Here is a 25267-nt window from a genome sequence, read left to right as displayed (position 1 = left end):
AAATTGTAAACAATAGTATCAGCCTGTTCTAACTGCTTTAAGATGTGTTCAAAATGAGCTCATATTTTCCATGAAATTACTAAATGTCTGTTTCAACATCTGTTATGTTCTACTGGAAATCAAATATGGGTGTATGTGATTAGTAAATCATTGCAATGTTTTTATTTACATGTCACACGATGTCATTGGAATTGGGGGTTGTAGTTTATTGCAATTTCAAAAATAAAGATAGGCATCCAGCAGAAACGAGGCAGAAAAGAGTATAGGAGACATGTTTATTATTTAAACTATCACTTAAATAAAAAAGTGCATAGAAAATAAACATGATTAGAAACTTTTCTTTTTACATTTATGTACAACTTTGTTTCCTAATTATACATTCAACCAAGTAGTTTGTGGTTTATTTTCACGGTGGTGGTTTTCCTTCATTTCATTGATGTGTACTGAAAGAACACTGTTGAATGGGGAAAAAAAAGAAGACTGATGTGAATACCATTATTACAGAGAGGTGGAGATATCGATATAAGACAAAGGTATATTAAAGGCAGAAGAAAGCAAGCTCGCTCATGAGCCCTCTTTTTGCACATCCTACTTGTACGCTCCCTCTGTGACACCACATCCTGTCATAGGCTGACAACGTCTATACACAAGAAACGATTAGAAAACTACAAATACACGTTAAGTACTCGTCCAACCTCTCCAAAACCTCGACTCGTAAAAGAACAATTCAGGGTGCTGCGCAAAAATAAATAAATTAAATGTTTTCAACATCAGCATTATGACTTTCTATAAAAACAGTACATGATAAGTACAACCAAAGCTTCAGAGGAGGGAGAGGTGGTCAGGGAGACATGAAAAAAAAACAAAAAAAATGCCATTTGGTGGTATCTTTAAACTCCTGGTCAGTCTCCACAAACCAATCTCTTAATTTTACCACATCAAGTAAGCCGTCTTAAAAGTCCCTGTTAAAAACATACAAAACAAAAACAATAAGAAAAAACAAAAACAAACAAACAAACAAAAACATTCACTACAACAGCCAGAAAAAAATGAACCCAAATGGCTGACCTCAAGAAGTTCACAACCACATTAATACAGTTACATTTCTCATCACATAAAAACCATTCTGTTCCAGAAAGAAAAAGAAAAACTGCAGCGCTCCTCGCTGGTGAAGGAGCGCTCACAGGCACAGCAAAACTGGTACTGGATATCAATATACAAAAGAATGATGCACGTTAGTTTTATCTGATAGTACTGTAACACAAACCATTATAGAGTACACTGAAACATTGCTATTAACCATTATAAATCCGTTGTTTTGCTACTGTAACTAAGTTTGTCTGTCCATTCCATATATTGTATAGATACTAAGGTACAAGAAATTACTATGCATGTTTCCGTATAATGCTGTTAAGTATTTATATTATAATTACAGATAAAGACGGAGAAGGGCCACTGTTGTGGCATGGTAAAAATGTCCAAAAGAAACAACAGAAGTCATTTCCTTATTGTATATATGCTGCCTGAAACAGTAAAATAACTGACTTATTGTTCACCGGACACTCAGACCCTGAAAACACAGAAGTGGAGCTTGTAATGTGGTAGACAGAGCCCTTAGCATCAGTAACCGTGTTATCACCAATGCTGGCGTGAACCGTTCGAGCCAGACCAGTAAGAACCTGTGGTCCTACAGACAGAAATACCACCGCTGTCTATACTTCAGAATTAATCCCAGTGCTGAAATCAAACTGTCGCTGCTGCTGCCGCCCAGTATGAAGTCATATCTACAACTTTTGAGATCTAACCAGGATGGCTTACACAAGAACTGAAAAAACAAATACAGCCGACAAAGTGTCAATATCATCACAAGTCTGCTGATGTGGAGCAAGAATATACATTCATCGTTGACCTTAGCAGCAGAACCCAGCGAGCCCAGTTTTGGTGCTGCTGTACGGACTGGCCTGCCAATCGAGGTGGAGGAGCATCGGTGGAGACACAGCCGTGGGGGGGGCGAGCGCACTGCACCGTTAGGAAGGGGAGGGCTGCTGGTGTGGTCCCTGCCTCCACTTTGCCAAAGAGAAAGAATCAAGTGCACTTTTCCAGAATCCCTAACACTGTCGTCAGGAGACTGTAACGCAACCTCAAAAGCATCCCAAGTGACTATCTGTGCTTGTGGTTTCAGCGTTGGAGTTGCATTGTCTGTCTGGAGAAAGAGCTGCAGTTTTTCCTGTCTATTCAGTGCCTGTGTCACAGCTAAAGTGCAAACCATTTGTGGGTCATATTTTAGTTTCAGTTCACAACACGGGGCAGTGTGGGAGCAGCTGCTAACGGCCATTAGATCGTTACAAAATCAGCGTGAACGTCAGGGGACAATAAATTCATCAAAAAGGGACAAAACGAAGTCGCCGACTTCAGTCGCAAAGTGGGAGCAGTCGGTCTAAACAGTCTGCTTTAATATTCGGTCCAGGCCATGGAGGCTTGTAAAAAAACAAAACAAGAGGCATGCTCATTTACAACTAAGGCAAACACCAAGGAGAATCAACAAAACTGATATTTTCCAAATGCTGGTGAAGCCTGAGCGGTCACCAAGACGACACATTTTTTTCTTTAAATAAATAAACGGGCTCAATGGAGATATGCTGAGTGCTGTTGGTAGAGTTAAAATAAAGGCACCTCTTTATCATAATCCAAGTCTGCAGAGGGACTCAACACCTTAAACTGACAGGACTTTGAATTTTACAAACGTGAATAGTTGGCTCAAGCCAGCTGACTCGTGACTGATTATTGAACCACCTGGATACGACCGCCTGGTAGCAGCCTGTAAATGGACTTGGTTCTCGTATGATGCGGTGTGGAGACAATAAGGCTGGAGAGAGGAGATATCAGCTATGGATCCACAATCTTAACTCTCTCAAGTGCATAATAAGTCATATGACTGCCGTACTACCAGCTAGCTGGGACAATTATTAAGAAAAATAAAATAATAATAGAAAAAATAAAATAAGTCAGCTCTGACCAAATGGCCTTGGGTAGATAAAGAGCTACTGGTGGACTGAACTAAAAGGGAACCTGACCACAGACCAGCGTCAGTCTTTGGAATCAAAGAAAAACATTCAAGCTACAAATTAAAGAAGAAAAAATAAAATTACAACAAAAAAAAAACAACTTTGAAAAGGCAGTGGAATATAAAACATAGAAACCAAGCATTAGTGTTTGTAAACCTCTATTTCCTACAAAAATGGCAATAAAATAAATACGTTTTTGTTTTAAATATAAATACCATCATTAAGTGCTATTCTCTAGTGAGTGCTTTTTAAGTTTTTTTGTAGAAAAATATACATTATTTACATTTATTTTTAAAAGCAAGCATGATATTTCCCTGTCCGTAATAAAAAGATAACAGACAACAAATAAAAAAACATTTCTCCATAGTAATGGTTATCACAACAGGCCAAGAAGAAAACAACTGAGAGCTCAATTCAAGGGTACGATGTTTGGTTTTCTTGCTGCTGTAATTTGGAACGTGATTCAAAAGTCTAAGCTTATACAATTAACCCCCCCCACCAAAAAAAAACAAAAACAAACAAGTTTTAAAATAAAAGCAGCATGCACAAACTTGCAACCTGTCCGTCTGTGCACTTCTGCAGGACCTTGTGTTTGCAACACAGATCCAAAAATGAATATCTACCCAAGAACATCAGTAGGTTTCTCTGGTCCCTTGGCTTTCAGTCCACCAGAATCTCCAGCTGCCTCGCTCTCTCAGGCCAGAGGCTTCATCCATCAGCAAAACGTCCACGTAGCTACAAAGCTGTCAGACTAAAATTCAATTTAGATTTTTTTCTATCAACCACCGATGATATAATTTACACCAACAGTCAAAAATAAATGTTTGCCTTTCAACTGAATCTTTCTCTCCTCGTTTTTTTTCTTTTTCAATTATCTTCCTGCAGCCACTGCTCCCTCTAGTGTTTCCATCTGTACAACTCTCGTCGAGCTGCTGTACACGAGCAGCTCCTATTTACAGTGTCAAACATTTACAAGCTTAAGAGGAAGCTTTCAGTAAACCATAACACCTCTGAAGGCATCGGGGACATTCAGACGGGGAGATCTGCATCAGAAATAGATGACACTGAGATAAAACAGAAAAAAAACAATAAGGGTTTCATTTTTACTTCTAGCAAAATTACTGTTATAAGTCCCTTCAACAAATTGCACTTTGGTGTAAAACGGAACCAGGTTCTTTGATTTTTTTTTTTTTCCTTTCCTTCTTGAAATGTTCACATTTGTAGACTATAACACAATTCTAACAAATTAAGGAGGATGGGCCAATGTAAATAAAAAATATGAGGGGTTGACCTTATCATTAAAATACAATTAAAAGTTAATATTGCAACGCTGTTCTTTTTCTTACTGACCTCTTCAGGTGAAACGTTCAATGCCAAATGTAAATTAGACAAAAGGAGGCACAAAATGTAATTTCTCAAATGACCCGTCCTCCAAATGACCTCCCTGCTTATAAAGTATGACCCACAACCACTGTATTGGTCAACACCTGCAGCAGACGAGGTCCTTTGTAGATCAGACCCCAAAAAAACTGGCATAAAGCTGGCGCTATGGCAACCCTCCGTTCAGGGCGGGGTCCTCAGGACATGTGGCACGACTGCTCCAAGGTCCTCTTTTCATCGTTTAAAAACAGGCATCAGTTGAGAAACTTGCGGCACTTCTTTGCGCCGCAGTTGCAGGGCAGCTTGTTGCTGGCATCTTCTATTGGGAATTTGTAGTCGTACGTGAGCTCCTCTCCACAATAAATGCGGCGGGAGGCAAAGATCACGATGTGCTTCTGGCCGTCAACAGTGATGACTCGAGAATAGCAGTTTGGCTCACAGGAGTGGTTGATGAAGCGGGCGGCGTTGCCGTGCACCGTGGCATCGACCACCTCATAGTCATCAATGCGAAACATGTAACAGCCAATCCCCTTTGAGGACAAAGAAGAAGAAAAAAAAAACATATATTTAATTCTTACACACTGTGAAAGAAGGTGAAGCTTTATGACCAAGATCTCACCTTTCCATCATAGTATTTCTCTCGTTTGTCAGTGAGCACTGAGCGAATGACATTTCCAGAATATTCAATGAGCATCTCCCCAGTCTCAATGGTTTTCTTGCAGAACAAACCTCGGCCATGAATAGGAGACCTGCAGGGAAATGAATAAAAATCACAATAATGCCTGTTGGTATCTTATAGCTTTTGTTTTTTTTAGACACATTAACAGTATAACCTTACATCCTTTATTCTAACAATCCTTTGAGACTCTCGGGAGGACTTGGCCATAACAATTAATCTATTTGATCATTAAACTGTAGAAATAAACTAACTTAACTTCCCAATGGATGGCTACAATAAAAACAAATAGTTACTTCTGGGTCTGAGCATTTGAGGGCAACTGCTGATACTTCTAGTGAAGTTAAATTAATGAATGATACATTGAACACTGCTGATCAAACCTGTAGACTCCAACTGTTTCCTTTGATGTGGCCTTGAGCTGTTTGAACCTGGCAGCAAGTGGCATCTCCACTGAGGCACGCCTGCAATGACAAAATGAAAAAAATAACGGTTGAGGTAAGATGTCACAAATCTTTTCTCAATTTTTACATATCATTATCTCTAAGATATATATAGTGTCCTACCGAGCCGTCCTTAGCTGTCCTTCCTCGTCATCATTCTCCTGCGGCTGGTACTCAGGCGGTTGGCGATGTTTTGAGGCCAGGAAATTAAACATGTCAAAGACAGACCTCCTGGTGGGTACAGTGATGGAGAGTTGTTAGAAATACAAAAAAGACAATGTTACATAACATTGTTCTTTTCAAAAGTCATATTTACTATAGTCTTTGTTTAACAATATGCCCATTGTTTGCATGTGATATAGAAGAAAAAATAGTCGTATGACTCAATTGAAGTAGAGAGTGCTGAAAGTGCTGGTTTACTGCCTTCATTCATTCAAACAAGATTGCATATAACTCATCCAAGCAGAACAAATCCTTACTTTAGGCTTTTATGTAGTGTCTGTTGCAAAAAGGGTCGGGAATGTAAACTTGGCCTCTTCACTCAGACCCTGCACTAAAGGATCAGTCTTGGTATGGACTCGACTAAATGCCCTATAGTTGAGTGTGGTCCCTAACATCCCTAACCTGTGGTTGATTTCTGCTCGAGCTGAACCATGGGGATTGAGGGGAGGTTCGTCAGTTTCCTCTGGCTTGTGGAAGCGGAAATGGTAGGATCGGCAGTGTCTGGATCCATACAGCTGCTCCAGGAGGAAGACCACAGCTTCATGAACGACTCCGAGCATCCTGAGTCCATTCACACCTGTGAAGAGGAAAGAAGAAACTCTAACAATGGCATGCATTTTCCATTCAAGTATATGGTAAAATCCTAGTTGAGAGAGCTTTTTTGAAATAATTAGGAGTTCCCTTACCTTCAAAAGAGAGCTCATTGAGTCGTGCATGGGAGCGGGCCTCCTTCACCTTGTCAGTCAGGGACTTCCAAGCCTCTGTGAATAAGACAGTCAAAAAGAAAAATGCATTTTTTGCCTATTGTATGGTTTAATATTTTTTATACTATTATCCATATTTGTTACCTATACAGACTTTTTAAAATGTATAAGTTAAAGTTCATGCATATGACACTAAATGTGCACCTTATGTTTTACACTGAAACACAAAGAAATCCTTCAAAGCCTGAAAGCCAACTCAAGTTGAGTGTTGAAATCTCAGATCTCAGATTTTGTTTGGTAAATTGGTATCTCACCTTCGATGCTTTCTGAACGGATGTGGAAGCCGTCCTCACTGCAGATTTCAAAGATGATGCCCTTTTTAGGCTTACTGTCCAAGCCAAAATCCCTGTTGTTGTTATCCTGGTCGGGTGGTGACGCCATAGGAAGAGACCCTGCTCCTCCAGCTGCAGATAGCTTGTCTTTACCTGGCACCTTCCCCAACAAAGGCTGTCCTTCAGATGACTTCTTTTTACCAAGGACGCTAAAAACACATGAAGAAAGTATTAGAGCTACTTTGTAAATTATTTTATGATCAGATTGAAAGAGTGTGAATACTGCTGATTCTACATACCTCTTGTGTGTTGCCTTATCTCGGGCCTTGCCTGTGTCCATGGGTTCAGGCGAGCTCAGGTCCCTGGAACTGCTCGGAAAGAAGGTCGAAAAGGTTTAAAATGGGAACACATTTTAGGCAAAGTAAAATAACCAAAATTCTTCTGTCAATCATGAGATTTACCTAAAAAACAAACTTTATTGTGACTATGATGACCATGCAACGCAGTCTGCCGTGAAGAGGCCATCAGACAATAAAAAAACTAATTAAATTGCTGTAGTATATTACTATATACTTAAGCAATACTACATTATTGAGCAAAAGAAAACATAATAATAAAGAAAACATCTTATCCTGAAGGAGTCTCCTCTCTTGACACACTGTAAAAGGTTATTGCAATGGACATGAAAAACCTTCACTATCAGTCCTTACAGCGAGTGAGCTGAAGAAACCTCAGACTGAGGAAACTGTTTCATCAGTACATTATGCAAAAGATGTGCAGTGGCAGCTACTAAAAAGTCTTCAAACAACAATCAGCTCCACAGGCTCCACTTTTGTTTGGATGCTGAGGTGCTTGAGGGATTTCTTTGCCACCTGTTTTGATGAGTAACCATAGCAACAAGACAGTTGTTTACAAGCAAGAGCAGCTGATCAAGATTTCAAGAGCTCAAATAATACTCAGATTGAGAACAAAATTCCCAGATGAGTTGAAGAGGAGATGTCGGGGATTCAGAGCAGTAAGACTGGAAAAAGAAGTTGAAAGCATTCCTTCCCTCATAATGGAGAATGCAAGACCTCACGCAAATAAGATGAACCAACTTGGAGAGCTGATGAGGACCCAGCCAGAGTATCAGGAATGCAGTATTTTTTGGACCACCTACTTAAGCACCTTCCAGGACCCTATACTAGGGATGGGCGGTATGGACCAAAAAATGTATCACGATAATTTCTGGCATTTATCCCAATAACGATAAAAATTACGATAAAAAAAAATACCAATTCAACTCCACCTTTTCAACTATAAATCTATCTCGCTCTCAGATCTGCCATGTTTATTACACAAAAACGCCATCAACGGGAATTTATTTTTCTTTCTTTCTTTCTTTCTTTCTTTCTTTCTGGCTCATTTCCTTCCTTCCTTCCTTCCTTCCTTCCTTCCTTCCTTCCTTCCTTCCTTCCTTCCTTCCTTCCTTCCTTCCTTCCTTCCTTCCTTCCTTCCTTCCTTCCTTCCTTCCTTCCTTCCTTCCTTCCTTCCTTCCTTCCTTCCTTCCTTCCTTCCTTCCTTCCTTCCTTCCTTCACGTACGTTGTGCGTGGATTTAACACAGAACCATAAATCAGCTTTACACAAAAACGTCATCAACGGGAATTTATCGTTTTTACTGCGAGATACAAATTCTTATCGTGAGGAATTTTTTTTGACGGTTTATCGTGAACGGTAAAATATCACCCATTCCTACCCTATGCAGTTTACTTATTGTTAGGGGCGTGGAGTTAAGATGCTATCATACAGCAGATGAGATGAATGCAGATGATATTGCACTCCCCACAACAGACTTATAGAAGATATGCAACATCTTGCTGCATACGCTGAAAGATCAGCGCTTCCTCAGGAGAAAGTTTGCTCTATCACTTCCTGTAAATGTTGCATTTCCAGTCCAATCTGTTGTCCAGGTGAAAGTTGAGGCATTTCCTCAACCACCCTCTTCTCCCAGGATGGAATAGTATTTGACTTAATTACTCTCGGTCCTCCTAAAATCCATAATCATCTCCTTTCATTTGTTCACGTTCAGGATTACATAATTGTTCCTACACCTTGACCGTTAAGTGGTTCACCAGTTCTCTGCACTGAGCCTCCTGTCCACCACTGACTCCCCCCACAACTCATCAATATGTTTGAAGATGATGGGACAGTGAGAGTAGTATGCCCCGCTTTGACACACAACGCTTCCGTCTCACTAACTCTGGCGGCCCAAAGATGTTTATATGTTAGATGTTAGCCCAACTGGTCTATAGTTGAAGCAAGAGAGATTAAAGTACTGCAAGAAGCCAGTATGCCATCTTCTGGCTCCAACTGAAGCTTAAAAGGTCCTTCAGAATCTGCACATCTTTGAGAACTCGAGTGCTGACGCCATCTGGTCCTACAGCCTTGTTCCAGTTCAGTGTCTCCAGCTGACTGCTGGAGGCAGAGAAGTGGGAGGATGAAGCCAAAGGAGGCCTCATGTTTCCTGACGCTGGAGGAGAAGATGATGGGGCGTTTTAAGATCCATGACTGAGAAATGTAACTGCTTTTTTTCTATACAATTGGTTGCTCTCGCTTTGATTGGCTTTAAGCTGTCGCCCTTATGTAATCCCTCTTCTTCTTGTTCAGCAGAACCTTCAAGTCACGGATGTTTCAGGGCATATTAGTTGGGAAGCACCTCACCGTCATAGCGGGCATAGTGTACCAGATTACAGTCAGACATGTTTAGGGCTCTTCTTCCCTTCTTCCATTAGAAAAAGCTAATATTTGCTGAGAATAAATAAAACAACCCACTGCTCTGATAGAGCAGCTCAAAAACTGTTGGACAGGTGGAAGTGTAGCAGAAAGAGGAGCATGGCTGAAATATTCAGAGATCGCCATGAATTGCCTTTAGGCGTCTGGTCTGTTTTTTGACAACAGCTGAAATTATGTTGCATGCACTGTTGGATAGTTAATGTTATGCATCAAACATTCACTGCCAAACTCTCTTGATATAAAATATAGATATAAAAATCACAGCTAACAGTTCAATATCTCCCATACAGAGACACTTCTTCATTCTAACGTGTCAGGGATCACTGTTGTTAGTGAGCATTGCAAACTCTTCTACTTTACTCTTACCACTGTCTGTACTTGTGGTTTAATAGCGATGTCTAAAACTGGGTAGAAGGTGATGTAGGAACATGATCCTGCAGGAACCCCTCCCGATATTCTCAATGTAACCTCGTCAGTGTTCCACCTTTGTCCGTTTTAATTTCCAAGATTCTCACACCCTCCTTTGTGACTGGAGTCAAACCTCCCTGAGCCGTAGTTGCTCATCACAACAGGTGCTAATATATGCCACAGACACCTGGACAAATCATTTGGGCGACACAGTATCCAAACAAGTGTGAAAAAAATCTTACATAATTCACTATGTCATAAAAAAAAAAGATCTTGAGAAAAAGACAACTAAATATAAATAAAAAGATACAGTGCTACTGGGGTCACTACAAGATTATAACTGTACTGCACATTATAGCATTTAATTATTTTCTCATGTATGAATAGAGAGTTGAACTGTACTTTATTGCTATGAATATGAGAATTATTTTATAAAGTTTTGCAAATGTTCTTAATTATTCATTTGGTGCAAATCAATCACTTAATCCAGCCCATTTAATCCTGTGTAAACTAAAGTTCTCATGTAAAACATAAACATGAATTTATCAAAACCTCAAGCGTCTCACCTTGGGTTTGAGGGTGTGAGCCGGTCCGTAGGCTCGTTGTGATGATCCTCTTCCTGAGAGGCCTTCAGCTTCTTTCCACTGCCGATATCTGGACTCTGTTTGCTCCTCTTCACTTTTTGTTTAATTTTTTCAGTTCCAGAAAGCTTCCCTGACACTGATGTGGTGGAGTTAGGCGGTCTCTTTTCTGATGATCTAACGAGTGGTGTTGTTCTACTACTCTGGGAATGTGCAGAGGTCTGTGTTTGCGTGAATATTCCTACAACATGTCCTTTGGCAGAACTTAAAGGGCTAGAAGAGCTGGGGGATAAAGAAACATTATTGTTTGGACTGGAGTCCACAGCCTGAACTCTGCCAATAGGCTGGGAGTGATGTTGTAAGTGGACATTACTGCCCTCTGTTTCTCCTAGTTGGTTGACGGTCATGTTGATAGTTTGCTGGGTAGGCAGAACGCAGATACTGCTAGGTAGGGATGTCTGGACAGGGGAACTGAGTTGTGGCATCAGAGAAGCTCCCCCGGCTGATTGGAGGCCCAAAGCGTGTGGACTTGCTTTAAAAAGGAGGTTGCTAATGGGTCCTGTGATCTCTGCAGAGCTGAGTACAGGCGTGGACAGTGACACTGATCCTGGAGCAAGAAGGCCCGTAGAACCACTAGAGGGCACAGACATAACGTTCAACACTGACTGACTGGGGTTGAGACCAGAGACAGTGCAAGGTAGGAGGTGAGTAGACGAATCATGAGCCAGGATTCCAGTCTGGGCGGGACCAGGAATCCTCTGCTGTAAGAGAGTAGTGGGATCCAAGTACATAACCCCACCTGGTTTTGGTCTCTTAATAATATTGGGGACTTTCCGTTGGGAAGTGGAGAGAGTGCTTAAGTCAACCAGGCTACCAGGTTGGCCAGAGATGCTTGCAGTAATCCCGGGAGAAGACAAATTGATGAGAGTCATGTTGGGAGGGCCGACTTCAGACGGCGCCAGAGTTGGCTGGCTGCGGGAGCGATTTGATTTTTTGTTTTTTCTTGGCAGACGAGAGATTGGCCTTTTCTTGCCATGAGCTGACGCAAGTACAGCAGAGGACGATGTGAGAGAAGAGGGGCTGGAGACTATGGCGACGCTGGGACCCAGCTCGTGTGGTCGGCCGGCCTCCGAGACCAGGATCTGGGGCTGGTCGTGAGGCTGTGAGGGCAGACCGATGAGAAGCCCAGACGTGGTGCTGGGGATGCCTGTCTGGAACCCGGCCTGTGTGGCTCCTGTAAAGGTGTGAATCTGAGAGGGATGAGGTATGGTACCCAGGACTTTGCCACCAGCAGGAAATATCTGTTGAGCAGGAGATAAGCTGGCATTCAAACCTGTGGTCAATGTCATGGAGCTCAGCACTGCAGGGGAGGTAGTGTCCATCACTCCTGTGCCACTAATCTTCTGGGTAACACCATTAGGGACTGTCTGAAGAACATATAGAGGCTGGAACTGCTGGTTAACTACAATGAGCTTGTCAGGGCCTGGTTTAATAACTGCTGCGCTGGAAACCTGAGCCTGGGAAGTTCCTGAGCCAGAGACTGGACTGGGGCTGCTTACAGCTGCTGCTGATGCTGGGAGGTACTTTTGACCCTGAAGAGGCATAGAGGGAGAACCTGGCAAACCAGGAGTACCAGAACTCCTAGAAATATCCTGGTTAGATGGAGGTTCGACCACTTGACCGATAGCAGGGCTTGGAATAAACTGCTCAGGAGTCATGTGACCTTCTGTGATCGTGTCTCTGCTTCCCAACGTCGCACCTTCGTGCTGGTTCTCTGAAGGCGACACACTCGAGCCAGCTCTCTTCTTATCTCCACTCTTTTCTCCAGCGATGGCCTCTGGGTCAGAGTTCAAGCCTAGAATAGTGCCGTCTGAGGTATTTGAAATTAGACTGCCAGTGGTGTGGTTCTGACTGGTGCTGACAGTGGGGCTGCGGGTGGTCAGGACAGACAGATCGGATGGCAGCTCTAGAGGGAGATAGGGCTCTTCTACAGATATGGAGCTGTTTACACTGCTCTCTACAACCCCTCCACTCTCAGAACTGGGCAGCGGCTGGGAAAAGTCATCGAAAAGAATGTCTTTACGCCTGTTGACGTCCACTCCGACGTAGCTCTCGTCCAGCAGCAGCTCCGAGGACGACGGCTCAGGCTGCTGACCCAGAGCTGGCAACGACATGGACTGCGTGTTCAAAACAAACTCCATGATATCTGACGGCAAAATGTTCCCACAGTCGTCGCTGTTGTTGTTATCAGAGTCTGATTTAAGCAGGTCTGTGCTGAGGGACAGCTGGGCCTCGAGAGGATCCTGACCCTGACCTTGACTCTGTGGCTGGGACTTGACCGCACCTCCAAGAGGAAGACAGTTTTCCTTCTGGTTCTTTCTGCTTTCTCGTGTGTTGCCACTTACTGCTCCACCGCTGTTGTCGGCCTCCTTGCTTGAATCATGGGTGTTGTGTTTCTCAGCATGTCTTTCTCTGCCCCTTCTCTTCGGAGCGTTCTTGTGTGGGGTGGACGAGGAGGTGGCAGTGGTGGTTGTGGTGCTGGTGGTGCACATACTGGTATCGCTCTCTGAGCCATCGTCAACACCATCAAGTTGGCCAATCTGCTGTTTGCCTAAAGTCCTGCCAAACACAACAAACACAACGTATAAGATTAGACAAAAAAAAAAAGAAAACACATTAGATTTCAGATGATTTTATCAAGATACCGTATTTTCTGGACTATAAGCCGCACCTGTATATAAGCCGCATCAGCTCTATTTAAAAAAAAAACAATAAAAAAAGATATATAAGCCGCATCCGCTCTATTTAGAAAAAAAGATATTTAGCCGCAGATATTTATGTTGTTAGATTAGATATATACTACATGTACAGAAGGAGTTTGAACTGTAAATGATGTACATGTTTGTAATAGATCCTTTCCTAACAGTGTCTTTTAACATGGCAGTAACTTTGCTGATTAAAACTGGACAGAACCAAGAGAAAATAACCGGTATTTATTTATCTATTTATCTGTTTGAAATCTGCTTCTACTTCTATCTGCTAAAGAAGAAGTAGCGTATTCTTCTTTGCATTTATTTTGTCTTAGTTTTTATTCTAATTCCGGTTAGCACTCCCCCTAGCGGTGGAAGAAAAATCCACAGAATAGCTGCACCTTTGTATAAGCCGCATGGTTCAAAACCTATGAAAAAAGTAGCGGCTTATAGTCCAGAAAATACGGTATATAAGATTATATACTTACAAAGCACTCAGGATGTCCTTTTCAGTCTTTTCTTGAGCTCTTTGCTGGTGCTGCTCTTCATCTTTTAGAAAGCGCTGAAGCTGTGACCCCCGGCCCAGACACTGGTCTAATCCCTCTATAGATGGAAGACCGTCACCGGGGCTGATCACCGTCCGAGTGAAGTTGTAGTAAGGGTCTTTAACCCTGTGTTTCATTGCACTGTCTTCATCATCTCCACTGTCCCCTGATGAAGACGAGGTGCTCATATCATCTGCTCCGTCCACTTGCCCCTCAGCGGACTTGTTATGGCCACCGGTCCTCCTTTTGACCATCGCTCCTGATCCGTCACTGCCACCGTAGAAAGGAAGGTCCTGCTCGCCGTAAGAGCGAACCCCGTAGAAGGGCGTGAGACCAAAAAACATGTTGGAACGAGCCCGCGCACTGCGCCGAGGGTAACGCCGCTTGGCTGACCCCGACCCGTCGCTGTCATCCTCATGATGCTTATCCTCCATAGTACAGGCGTGGTCGTCCTCCGGGCCGTCGGCCTCGTCCTCCGTGCACTGGGTGAGGAGACTGTGGTGGTCTCGGTCACTGCACGAGTGCTCTTTGCGCAGATCGTCTTCCTCCGTCTGAGTCTGAGTGTCTGATTCCGAGCTATCACTACTGCTGGCAGAAGGTGAGGAGAAGAGAGCGGAAAGGGCAGAGCGGTGAGTCCCCTGTCCAGCAGGAGAGAAAGAGGAGGCAGTGCTTGTGGGACAGGAGGATGGAGAAATGCTACCAATGGTGCTGGTCCCATTAGGGTCTGTCCTGGTATCCGGCGTCTTTAGTAGAACTGGAGCAGAGGGTTTAAGAGTTCTCCTTTTCTCTCTGGAAGCCAGCTGCACCTGGTTAGCTGTCTGTTTGATGTGAGACTGAGTAGACATCTTCCCCCCTTTCTCAGCAGCTAAACTACTCTGTTGGAGGTGCTGTAAGCTTTCCAGACTGGAGCTATTCTTCCTCTCTGAACAGGAGTAATTCTCCCGACCCTTGGAGGATGATCTCTCCCCTCCTTGGTTCTCGTGCCTCTCCCCCTGAGCTTTCCCGTGGGCTCTGGTGCTGTTTCCGAGCACTGGAGCTTTGATATTGCTGTTGTTGTAAGAGCTGGAGTTTGAAGCCTGTATGTTAGAGCTGCCAGTTGCTTTTGTATTATTGTTGAGAAGTGGAATTTTGTTGCTGTTGCTATTTTGAAGGTTCTTCTCTTTATCTCTGTCTTTGGACACATCTCTGCTGCCTGCTGCCTTATCTTTGGGGTGTCTGTCTTTTGCAGCCGAGGCTGCAGCCGGGGAGGCCAGGTGCACAGAGCCCCGTTTCACAGCATCGTCTTCTGCCGATGTCCTTGACGACCACAGAGTCTTCACAGCTGCTGCTGTGGCTGGACCTGATGAATAATCATTCGATTTTCGTGAATTGGACTTCTGTGGGGAGCTGGATTTCCCAACCCTAGCATCTTTATGAAGAATATGGAGTGGAGATGGTATTACATTTTTGGAACCACTACTACTCTCCTTCCCTGAGCTGGGCTTCTCCTTGCACGGGATGATGCTAGAAGCAGGGATTGTCCTGCGACGAGGTAACACATTGATGCCTACAGAAACATCCTGGTCTCTGCTTCCATACTTTCCTTGCTTCTCTACCTGTTTGGTGCTGCCACTTTTCTGGTGACCTGAGAGAACAGCAGTGCCCACCGTTGGGGAAGACTGGCCTGAGCTTCCAGATACAAGTCTTGGGCTCTTACTCTCACTTGCAGTCTGTTTGGACTGATTACCTGGGTTACTATCCATCCCCGAGCAAGAATCTTTATTTCTTTCTCTGCTATAACTGGAATCTCTAGAAGAAGGTCTACCCTTGTCAGAGTCCTTGCCAGAAGGTCTGTCCTTACCTTGGCCTGAGTCTTTTACCGATTCCCTGCCATATTGCTTATGCTTCTCAGTATTTCTTAGTCCCATATCTCTACTGAGCGACTTTGCTTTATCTGTATCCTTGTAGTTAGTATCTCTAGAAGTTGATCTACTCTTATCCGTCTCTCTACTGTTTGACTCTCTGCTTTTTTGTCTCCCCTTCTCAAAGTCTCTGTTTGCTTGCCTCCCCTTTTCTGAGTCTCTTGACGGATCTCTACTGAGAGGTTTCACCTTCTCAGTTTCCTTCAGACCCGAGTCTTTACTTGATGATATCTTTTTTTCTGGCTTTTTGGCTGATAATTCGCCCTTCTCAGAGTCTTTTTGGCCAATCTCTCTGGATGATCTATTCTTGTCAGAGTCCTTGGAAGGGTCGTCATGACTTGACGGTCTGCCCTTCTCTGCATCTCTCGAACCTTGGTCTCTGGTTGGTTGCAGTCTGTTTTTGTCTGTGGAGAACGGTCTACCTCTTTCATCATCTTTCTGGAGTGGACTCCTTCCTGAGTCTTTACTGAGGTGTTTGGACTTTTCGGGGTCTCTTGCAGGGGAGGGGATTAGTGGAGGGGCTGAGATAAGCGGTTGTGACAAAATCTGAGGTGGAGAGGCCATCCCTCTTTGTCTGTTCAACTGGTTTGAAGGAAGAGACAGAGAAGGGGAGCTGTGACGCCGTGAGTCAATGTTCCGCATGCTCGGATTTGCCGGGGATTCTCCCACTGTCACAGCCTCCTGGCCTTGGGGCTGCAAGGTAACTCCTGCATAAATGAAAGAAGATGACATGGAAATTCAGAAATTCAGCAAAACACTGGGAGTGATAACTATAAAATGAATATCTACAAAAGGAATATCACTACAATCTATGATCACATTAATACATTATAACTAAACTAAAAAGCTCTAAATCGATGTCTATTTATACCTGGGGATGGCATGGGCCTGGAGCCTATTGAGTTCTGACAGAGGGGGTAGCTGGGGTGTCGGTTTCTTGTGTAAACACGGAGCTTTGGGGTGTTGGCAGGGGAAAGGGTATCGGAGCGCCTTGGTGACTCAAACGGATCAGGAAAGTCTACATCTGAAAAAGAGGAGGCAAGAGGTAAGAAAAAACATACACTGTGTAATGTCTGGTCTAAACAAGTGTCATAATTGTATATTTCGCTGCGTAAATACATTATTGAGGGCTCTCTGGATTATATTATTGGACTTTTTTTAAATTTGAACTTTGATTTTTATTTTTGTTTTAGTTTCAGGAATGTTATGCCTTGTTATTAGTGCACGATCCAAAACAACTATGATGTTATAAATTAGTGCACATGGCATACGTAACCTATACCTGCAACATCACTATGAATGCTGAATGATAAATACAGGTTTTGGGGCAATATATGCTCCCATCCAGACATCTTTTCAGAAAAGACCTTCCTTATTTCTCCAAAATAATCACAAAGTCCACATATCAAAATGCCATACAGCTATAGCAGTATCGGTATGCTGCTTAATGCTTACAGACAGTGTTTTGACTACGACATTCTGGGTGCCAGAAAGGTTTCAGATATGTGTATGACCAAAAACATCCCTAACATTACAGGCAGACCATGAACTGTGAATCAGCAAAACCCCTAGAGCAGACAAGAATAAGAGAAATCTAATGAATAAACAAACATTTAAATAACTGGAAAATTACTACATTAGTTGTTGTATCAATTTTAAACAGTGTCTGAATTTTTGGGCAGGAGGCATTTTTAACACCTTGATGGGTGATATATGAAATAATATGTAGTAAATTATGTATATTTTATTATTTAAACTGTTTATTATAAATAGAAATTTTAAATAAAAAAACATTTTGTTTTTAACAGGTCCATAATAAATATTTTTTGCACCTCTATAAATACATTGGGTAATTTTATTTATTCTCTCTATTTATTTATTTATTTATTTATTTTTGAGATATTTTCCAAATTGTATAAAGCTATTTTAGATTATTGGAAGGGGTAGCGTTGTCAGAAATATGTTTCAAATATCAGGCATTAAGGGGCTAATATATTAAAAACTAAGATATAAACAAAAAATAAAAAATAAATAAATAAATAAATAAATAAATAAATAAATAAATAAATAAATAAATAAATAAATAAATAAATAAATAAATAAATAAATAAATACATAAATACATAAATAAATAAACAAACCAGTTACCTGGTATGGGAGATGGGCTGTGTGCAATTGTGTGATTCTCCTCAGGAGCCATGATGTTCTTCAGGTCAGATTCTGTCACAAGAGGGTGGCAAACTAATATCCTACAAGTGTAGACGCAGCGCTTCCGAGCATCCAGAGTACTCCAATACACCCTTGAGCACCTGGAGAGAAGATTTGTTTTACTTTAAGAGGCAATATAATTATCTTGTAACAGTTGTTTACGTTTTCTATGTAGATAATATAGTAAAGCTGCAACTGAAAATACGGAGAGACAGCTTTCAGGTAAAACACAACTCACTGGTATCCTAGAGGGAAAAGTTTGCGTTTGCTGTCTGAGAGTTCCGTCAGTATTCCCAAACAATCAATTGTCATGGAGCCTGTAAAGATAATTTTCAAAACCATGTTCAAGAGACTTTGTAAGTAACATGAAGAAAATGTATAGCAGACTTTCAGCAACAGTTAACGCACCTATCATCATGTGGACATTTTCGGGCTCCAATCCAGCCAACCACTTCCTTCTGAGACTGATGCCCTCCAGATCCACCAGGACCCTGCGGCTCACCTCAAACCCAGACACAACCTCCAGAAACAATAAACAAACATAGGAATAGTGAAGAAATAATAAGAACATCAAATCACAGTTCATGGAATGGTTTACTCAAACAAGAAAGGGTAAAAAAAATTATGGAATGACTGAAGTTTAAATCATTCAGATCTACTTTCAACTTGGCTGCCATCTAAACTTATAAATGAGCTTTTTTTTCGTCACGTGGTAAATAATGTGGTTTCCTTACTTCTCCTTTGATGAGGTCCCTGTGTTTTGGACAACAGACTTTTTTGTCTTCCAAAAAGACATAGTGGCACTGGCGGGCACACATGAAATGGTAGTTACTGGTGCAAGAGGTGAGGCAGCAGCTTACTGTAGCCCCTGTCTTTTGACACTTCTCACAGCGCTGAATAGAAATTAAAACAGGATGTTAGTATTTGTCCAACAAAAGTACACTGAAAATAGCAGCTTCTTGGACAAAGTGACTAACCAGTTGTTTTCCCCTGAGAACAGCCAAGTGAACATTTTTCAAAGAGCCTTCATCATCTTCAAACACCTCAGCAGACCACAGAGCACAGTTCACATGGGTCCACTCGTTCTGACCGATGTACAGCAACCTGCCACCCTCCTAAAGACACAGAAATGTTATGGTTTGGCTGATGCTACCTCAACAATATGTGTTTTGAATTAGGCTGCAACCCATTTTTGACTCACATTAGTGTTCTCGTCTCCATACTTGAGACACAGAACACAATGCCTGTTATCAGTGACGCCTGGCGGGGGAGGAAGTTCTGGGCTTTCTTCAAGATCTAAAGAGAAGACAAAGATTGATTTATGAAGATGAAGGAAAAACTAGATGAGCAAAAACAGCCTCTGTGTGCACACTTGTAATACATGATCTGGGGTGTACCTTACCTGGTAAAAGTGTGGATGGTGGAGGCAGAGAGGGAGGGAGAGGAGGAGGAGAGGCTGGTGAGTCCAGTTCGCTGGGGTTCTTGGGCAGGGGGGCTGGAATTATCTTTTTCATGAAGTGGGGGTGCTTAGCACGGGAAAGCTCCTGTCTCTCCTGCCACTGGGCATAGTTATGGTCCAATGATGGAGGGAGCACAGCGTTGGGAAGGAGCCCACTGCTGGGAGACAATGCCATACAGAGAAACTATGAACTGACAACCTACTAGAAATAATACTGTACAATTTGTAAATGTCTTATTAAAACCACACAGAACAAAATAAAAGTCTTCAAAGTATCCAGAAATTATAAGGTGACTTTATAAATTAAGTGGCACCTAAGAAAGCTTCAAATAACAGAGGGCAACGTAAAGTCTGAGAAGTCTGGGTAAATTGTGTGTGCCAGATTTTTTTAACCTTACACACAACGGAACAAGGTGAGAAGCGAACCACAAATAGACCACAAATATGTTTCAAAGAGCCTCTGAGTGAAATGTGACACTGTTACTGTGTGCCTTTCACAGTGCTTGGCGGTGATTCAGAGTAAATGGTATGAGGAACCTAACAGTTAAAGATAAATTAGTGTTGACTCAGACACTAAACGAATGTAATTGTCAGAAAATGACAAACATCCAGGGCAGTAAAACCTTGTGATTCATTGACAAGGTGAAAGTCTTATGTTTCTGTGAAATGTTCTGAAAGCACTTGAACAATTTTTTCTAATAATGGCAGACAATGCCAATAATCTTTGGAAACACCGTCAGTTGTTCACTGTCATCATTTTATTATTAATCACTGCAGTAAAGTCTGTTGATGTTAAACAATTAGTTTCAGATAAATCATGTATTTACTCTTCTCTAGTTCCTTTCTAGAAATAGATTATGATACATGTTCCTCTGAAGAAAAAAAACAACTTCTTACGCCTCATTTCAATAATTACATCCCAGCAGTTGTTGACAAATGCAGTTGTCAAAGGTTTAAAGATGGGCTCACATTACAGGAGTAATATAGGTCAAATTTGCTTCACTGTAATTACAAACTTGGACTGCAGGTTTAGTAAGTGATAGCACATCAGTACAGTAGAGAATGAAAGCACTGAATGCCACAGACCTTTGCTTAAATAATGGCTTCCAGACCTTTTTCATATTAGTCGGAGCTTTCATCTTAACTCAAGGTCCAGGACTTCTGCATGATTTTATGTTGGCGCTTCCAATTCTAGATTAGTACTAAATGTACTAGTATGGAATCACCTCAAAGATAAATGGCAGTTTAGTTTGTACGACTTTAATGAGTTACACAGAACAGGCGTCCAACACTAAGCAATCACATCATGTCTTGTATTTGCTGTGGTGTGGTAGACACTCACTTGGCAGACACTTTTTGCCTTTCCCAGAACCTGGACTCTTTCACTTTGAACCATGGGAAGTTTCGCTCCATTTGCTGCAACGGAAAACATTCAGTAAAGTTTACATATCAGTGTACTGCAGCTCGTGCTCTGACCTGCATTTGGAGGCAGGGTGTTGCCGGTTGATACAACCCCTCATAATCGAGGTACCTGATCAACATGATCCAATATTATACTGCTGTGTTGTTGCATTGAGAAACTTTTAAGTTTTTGAGAGCTGAACCATAATTTTGCTGTGTTTGTAGTGTTGTGAACTTGAGTTTGAGATTCTTACCCGAATGAAGAAAGACTTCACCATACTGTTGCCTTTTCTTCTCTCCAGCTGTCCTCCATCACTGTTGATGGCTGTCTGAATGATTCGCACAATGTCATCACTAAACTCCATCTGGGAGAGAAATGATAAACGTATACGACACATGAGCAGAGCATAATGTGTTGATGAACACTGTTGGAAGAGGATAATTGTATCTATACATGTTCAGAGTTGTGACAGATCACAAGACTTACCCTGACTCAAGAGACAACTACACCTACGCTATTGAGATTGACTCAAAATATGTTCTCATGGAGATTTTTGTCAAACACAAAAGGGGTTAAGATCCTGAAACTATGTGCAAGATTTGCTCATCAACAACCCGATGTGGAGAAATCTGATTCCCTGCCAAATCAGGGCCATTGTGCTGTTTACGGTGGCTTTTTGAAATATAGAGATAGATGAGGAGACCCTGTGTGAGGCCATGAATGGAACATTTACAATAAAAAAAAGCCCAGATGGTAATCCTGACAACGGCAATTTCTGCAGTAAGGAATTATTGTGCCATTGGGTGACTTCAAACCTGATATTTCCCCTCACAGTAAAGGATTGAACTGCAAAAACTAGATGTCCAACTACGCAATTCCCTTACAAAATGGACAGCAACGGACTACAGATGAATTTCATTTGTGGGAAGCAGGGTGCTCACAGATGTTTTACAAATAGCATCTTCTGGCAGAACTTATAAACTGCCATCAAGAGGCACAATTGTGTCCAAAATCCAGCAGCTTTATGACACAAAAAAGAGAACAAAAGCAGATGCAGCATCCAGAAACAGTGGTTAAGACTGAAGATCACTGGATTTCTGCGAACAATCATTACTTCCCTGATGTGACTGCACACATCATGGAAAGTGAGAGGCGACTTCAGCAATATGCATAATACTAATAATTCCCACTGAACACTTCACTGAGGTCTGTGCCAAACGGTTTTTGCCCCTGGCAGCAGCTTAGAGAGTTGAACAAAAGGTCACCACAGCGGACACTGACAGTGCTCAATATATGGTTGCTGCTGCTAAAAAAACTTTGCATTTCCATCTTTATAATGCCAAAAAAAGACTGAGATTCTATAAATATTATAGGCTGAAGCATTTTTGAATGTATTTGTTCTGAACACTTGAAGAGCAAATATTAATGTATGTAATTTAATTAGAATGATTAAAATATATTTGGGTGATTAAGAGGACTAGAACATCCCAGTACCAGCTCACAGCTGACTTATTAAGCTGCCCATCTTTATCTACAACCAGCCCCAGAAAACATGCATCAAACTTGAAAAAAAATGCACAATTTTACTCCTTTAATAAAGAGTTGCTATAATTGTGGAACATGTTGTTAACATATATATTTCATTATTATGCAAGGAATACATACAGTATGTTTGTCATTTTATTAAGCTAAATATGAATGAAAAAAGACTCTTGAGTCTTTTTTTCCTGTCCAGAAACTGAGTCAGGACCTGTTTTTCACAAGTGCAGAGAGAACATACTTACCAATGACTTGTAACGCCCTTGCTCCATCTTTTTCTCGACAGAGTCCAGGTCTGGAGGGGAGTCACTGGGAGTTGTGGGGGTAACTTCAGTGAGCACTGGAGGATCTGGGCCTTCAGGAGAACGACGGGATGGAAGACTCTCCTCTGTCTCCGGGTTCAGATCCGGAGGTTTCACCGCCTGCAACACAGCCAGAGAGTGCAACTCTCACTAATACGTTTATCGAACTGAGATAACAGGTTTTTGTTCCTAAATCTGTCTGCAATTGCATCAATGTTTACATTGTATTGGAGGTACACCACACCCAAAAAAACAAAATTAAAAAGAAAAAATAACTGCCTGTATCTCAAATGTGGCAAACAATTACAGACTGATGTGGTAGCAACTTACCTGTCTGTAGCGTAACAGGTGTGTGGATGTGCGTGAGTTTAGCAGTGCATTAAGAACGTTGCGAATGCAGCCATGAAACTCCCTCTCAAGTGCTGTCCTCCACTCGGCAGGATGGCGTTCAGTACATTTGGTGCATGTGAAGGCAACACCGTCTGGATGCTTCGATAGCAGTTCGTACATTTCATCTGAAGAATAGCAGACAAGTCTGGTCACTATTCTTTCCCTCATTAGATTTATTGTCTGTTTAGTGTCTCATTTTGATCTGCTCAGACATGGCAGATTAAGTCGACATGCTTTGGGCTAAAACATTGCCTCTATATGACACTTCACTAACCTGTAAGATTCTCACACTTGGCATGAACCCGGTGGTTGCAGCGGCCGCATTCCATCATCTTGCTGTCATAGTCATCATCATCATCATAGCATTTGTCGCAGAGTGGGCATAAGTTCCCTGTGAGAGAAAATGATAACAAGTATAACAAATTGTGAGACGAATACTGGTTACTTTTTAACTTTTCTCTCTTTGCTGTCACAAAGTCTTCAACTTTAATCTGATAAATAATACAGAGGTTGATAACTATCATCACTTTGCTATTTGCTCACCTTTTGCAAAGTGTTTGGCACAGTCGTGACACATGGAGAAATCATGTGACCATTTGGCATCCCAGGATTTCCCAGGTTTAGTGGCTCCACAGCTCTTGCATCGCACACACTTGGTGCAAATCTGATGAGAGAGAACACATTAACGGAAGAACTACAGGGCAGAAACTTAAAAACACTGGTTTAAAAGACTAGATAGTGTGAAAGTTGCACTTAAAGAAGAGTGAAATGTTTTCACAGAAAGTGCCTGTGAGAAGTGCCATGGATGTTAGTAGCACATTCTCGAGAAGATGGAAAAGGCGTGAACAATGACAGGGGTGAGAAAAACGAAAAAGGTGTGATCATAACACTAAAGTTTGGTCAGGGGGGCAGCAGTTAGAGGCTGGAGAGGATGTGTAAAAGCGGAATGATGTGGATCCATACCCAGACTCTTTTCTTCTTGGTGGGTCTGGTAGGGTAGTTGGGACCCAGGCACTCTGGGTGATAGCTGTTGCGGCACTTGTCACACTCTAGCAGCTGCTGCTACGGTGAGAGAGACCAAATGTGGGATTAAAAAAATATTGTCCAAAAACACTGCTGTGTTTAAAAGAAAATCTGAAACGAATATTACACAGTATTACTAGAATTCATTCCAACCAGCCACTGTCACTCCTTTTTAAAGGATGGTCAGTGCTCTCAGAGACAAGTCACATTTATCTGCCAGTAAGTGTTCAGGCAGACCTTTGAACACCATTAAAACCACACCAGACACCACTGAGACTCGTCTGTACTAAACAGGACACCTCCGAACCTCTACTCTCTCCTTCATTCTGGGTTGAAGCTGGCTGGCGGCTCCTGCCACAAGAGCTGCACGTCTTGCTCACAGGCTGTTGCCTCATATGGAGCCGCACATATCAAAATATGTCCAGGTCACTCACCCACTACTACTTCAGCAAACTCATTACATCACATCTTTGATCTCATTAAATTATTTTAAAGTGGTCTCAGCGTAATCACTTACAATTTGCTTCCTTGGACACCGCTTTCAGAGAGCATTTATACATTATACACTATGGTGTCACTAATTTGCAGAGAAATTTTGTCTTTGGCATGAGCAGTTGCAGTTTCTTAATTTTGTCTTCTGCTTTCTCTTTTTTTTTCTTTCAAATTTGTTGTATACTCGTGTGTCATCGACATGTTGAACCATAACCATGTTATCATTTACATTACGGCATCATCCAGACATGACATACCAAACCATCTGCTTTGTTTCTAACTTAACACACTTTAATAGTGGGATTCATGGATGGATGTGCATCAAAATCATCAACGTATCTGTATAAGTCTGTATGGTTGGGGCTCGTGGACATTTATAATTGCAATATTAAGTTTCTCTTACACATGGCAACATCTATTTAAGAGCTGCCGTGTCATTATCTTGTTACAAAACATGGGTCATTCTTTCCTTAATCTATAATAAATAAAATGTTACTGTCATGATCCACTGAGAAAGTATTTGTCAAGTAGGTTTACTGTGCTTGATATGAAAAGTGAAATGGATAGAGGATTTATGATCATGGCGTGCAGAATATTTATTTTACAGTCTTACATCTCAGTAGCCTCACCAGGAGCTGAGATTTCAGGCTTTAAAATTAAGCTCTGCTGTGG

At 41.9% G+C, this 25267-nt stretch overlaps 1 protein-coding gene across 4 annotated transcripts in view; it reads right to left on the bottom strand.

Moving 5' to 3' along the window:
* Positions 1–269: 269 nt before the first annotated feature.
* Positions 270–25267, bottom strand: part of kmt2a (lysine (K)-specific methyltransferase 2A) — a 41344-nt gene continuing 16346 nt past the window's right edge. For 2 of the 4 annotated variants that reach the window (XM_061719333.1, XM_061719335.1), the window contains exons 10-34: positions 24044–24142; positions 23624–23744; positions 23355–23471; positions 23021–23205; positions 22634–22810; positions 21103–21213; positions 20790–20863; positions 19391–19605; positions 19190–19284; positions 18966–19103; positions 18723–18881; positions 18397–18508; positions 18227–18305; positions 17929–18089; positions 16652–16804; positions 13823–16487; positions 10570–13203; positions 7122–7190; positions 6805–7031; positions 6473–6547; positions 6189–6363; positions 5688–5795; positions 5505–5585; positions 5065–5194; positions 270–4975 (exon numbers count right to left, since the gene is read on the bottom strand). In XM_061719333.1, coding sequence (XP_061575317.1) covers positions 4700–4975; positions 5065–5194; positions 5505–5585; positions 5688–5795; positions 6189–6363; positions 6473–6547; positions 6805–7031; positions 7122–7190; positions 10570–13203; positions 13823–16487; positions 16652–16804; positions 17929–18089; positions 18227–18305; positions 18397–18508; positions 18723–18881; positions 18966–19103; positions 19190–19284; positions 19391–19605; positions 20790–20863; positions 21103–21213; positions 22634–22810; positions 23021–23205; positions 23355–23471; positions 23624–23744; positions 24044–24142 — 8436 coding nt within the window. In that variant the 3' untranslated portion in view covers positions 270–4699. The remainder of the gene's footprint in view (positions 4976–5064; positions 5195–5504; positions 5586–5687; positions 5796–6188; positions 6364–6472; positions 6548–6804; positions 7032–7121; positions 7191–10569; positions 13204–13822; positions 16488–16651; positions 16805–17928; positions 18090–18226; positions 18306–18396; positions 18509–18722; positions 18882–18965; positions 19104–19189; positions 19285–19390; positions 19606–20789; positions 20864–21102; positions 21214–22633; positions 22811–23020; positions 23206–23354; positions 23472–23623; positions 23745–24043; positions 24143–25267) is intronic. The other 2 variants (XM_061719336.1, XM_061719334.1) reach the window with 2 other exon arrangements.

This window comes from Cololabis saira, chromosome 4, assembly GCF_033807715.1.
Source record: "Cololabis saira isolate AMF1-May2022 chromosome 4, fColSai1.1, whole genome shotgun sequence".
Lineage (NCBI taxonomy): Eukaryota > Metazoa > Chordata > Actinopteri > Beloniformes > Belonidae > Cololabis > Cololabis saira.
The sequence above is the reverse complement of the archived record's forward strand: the minus strand, read 5'-3'. Positions and strand labels throughout refer to the sequence as shown.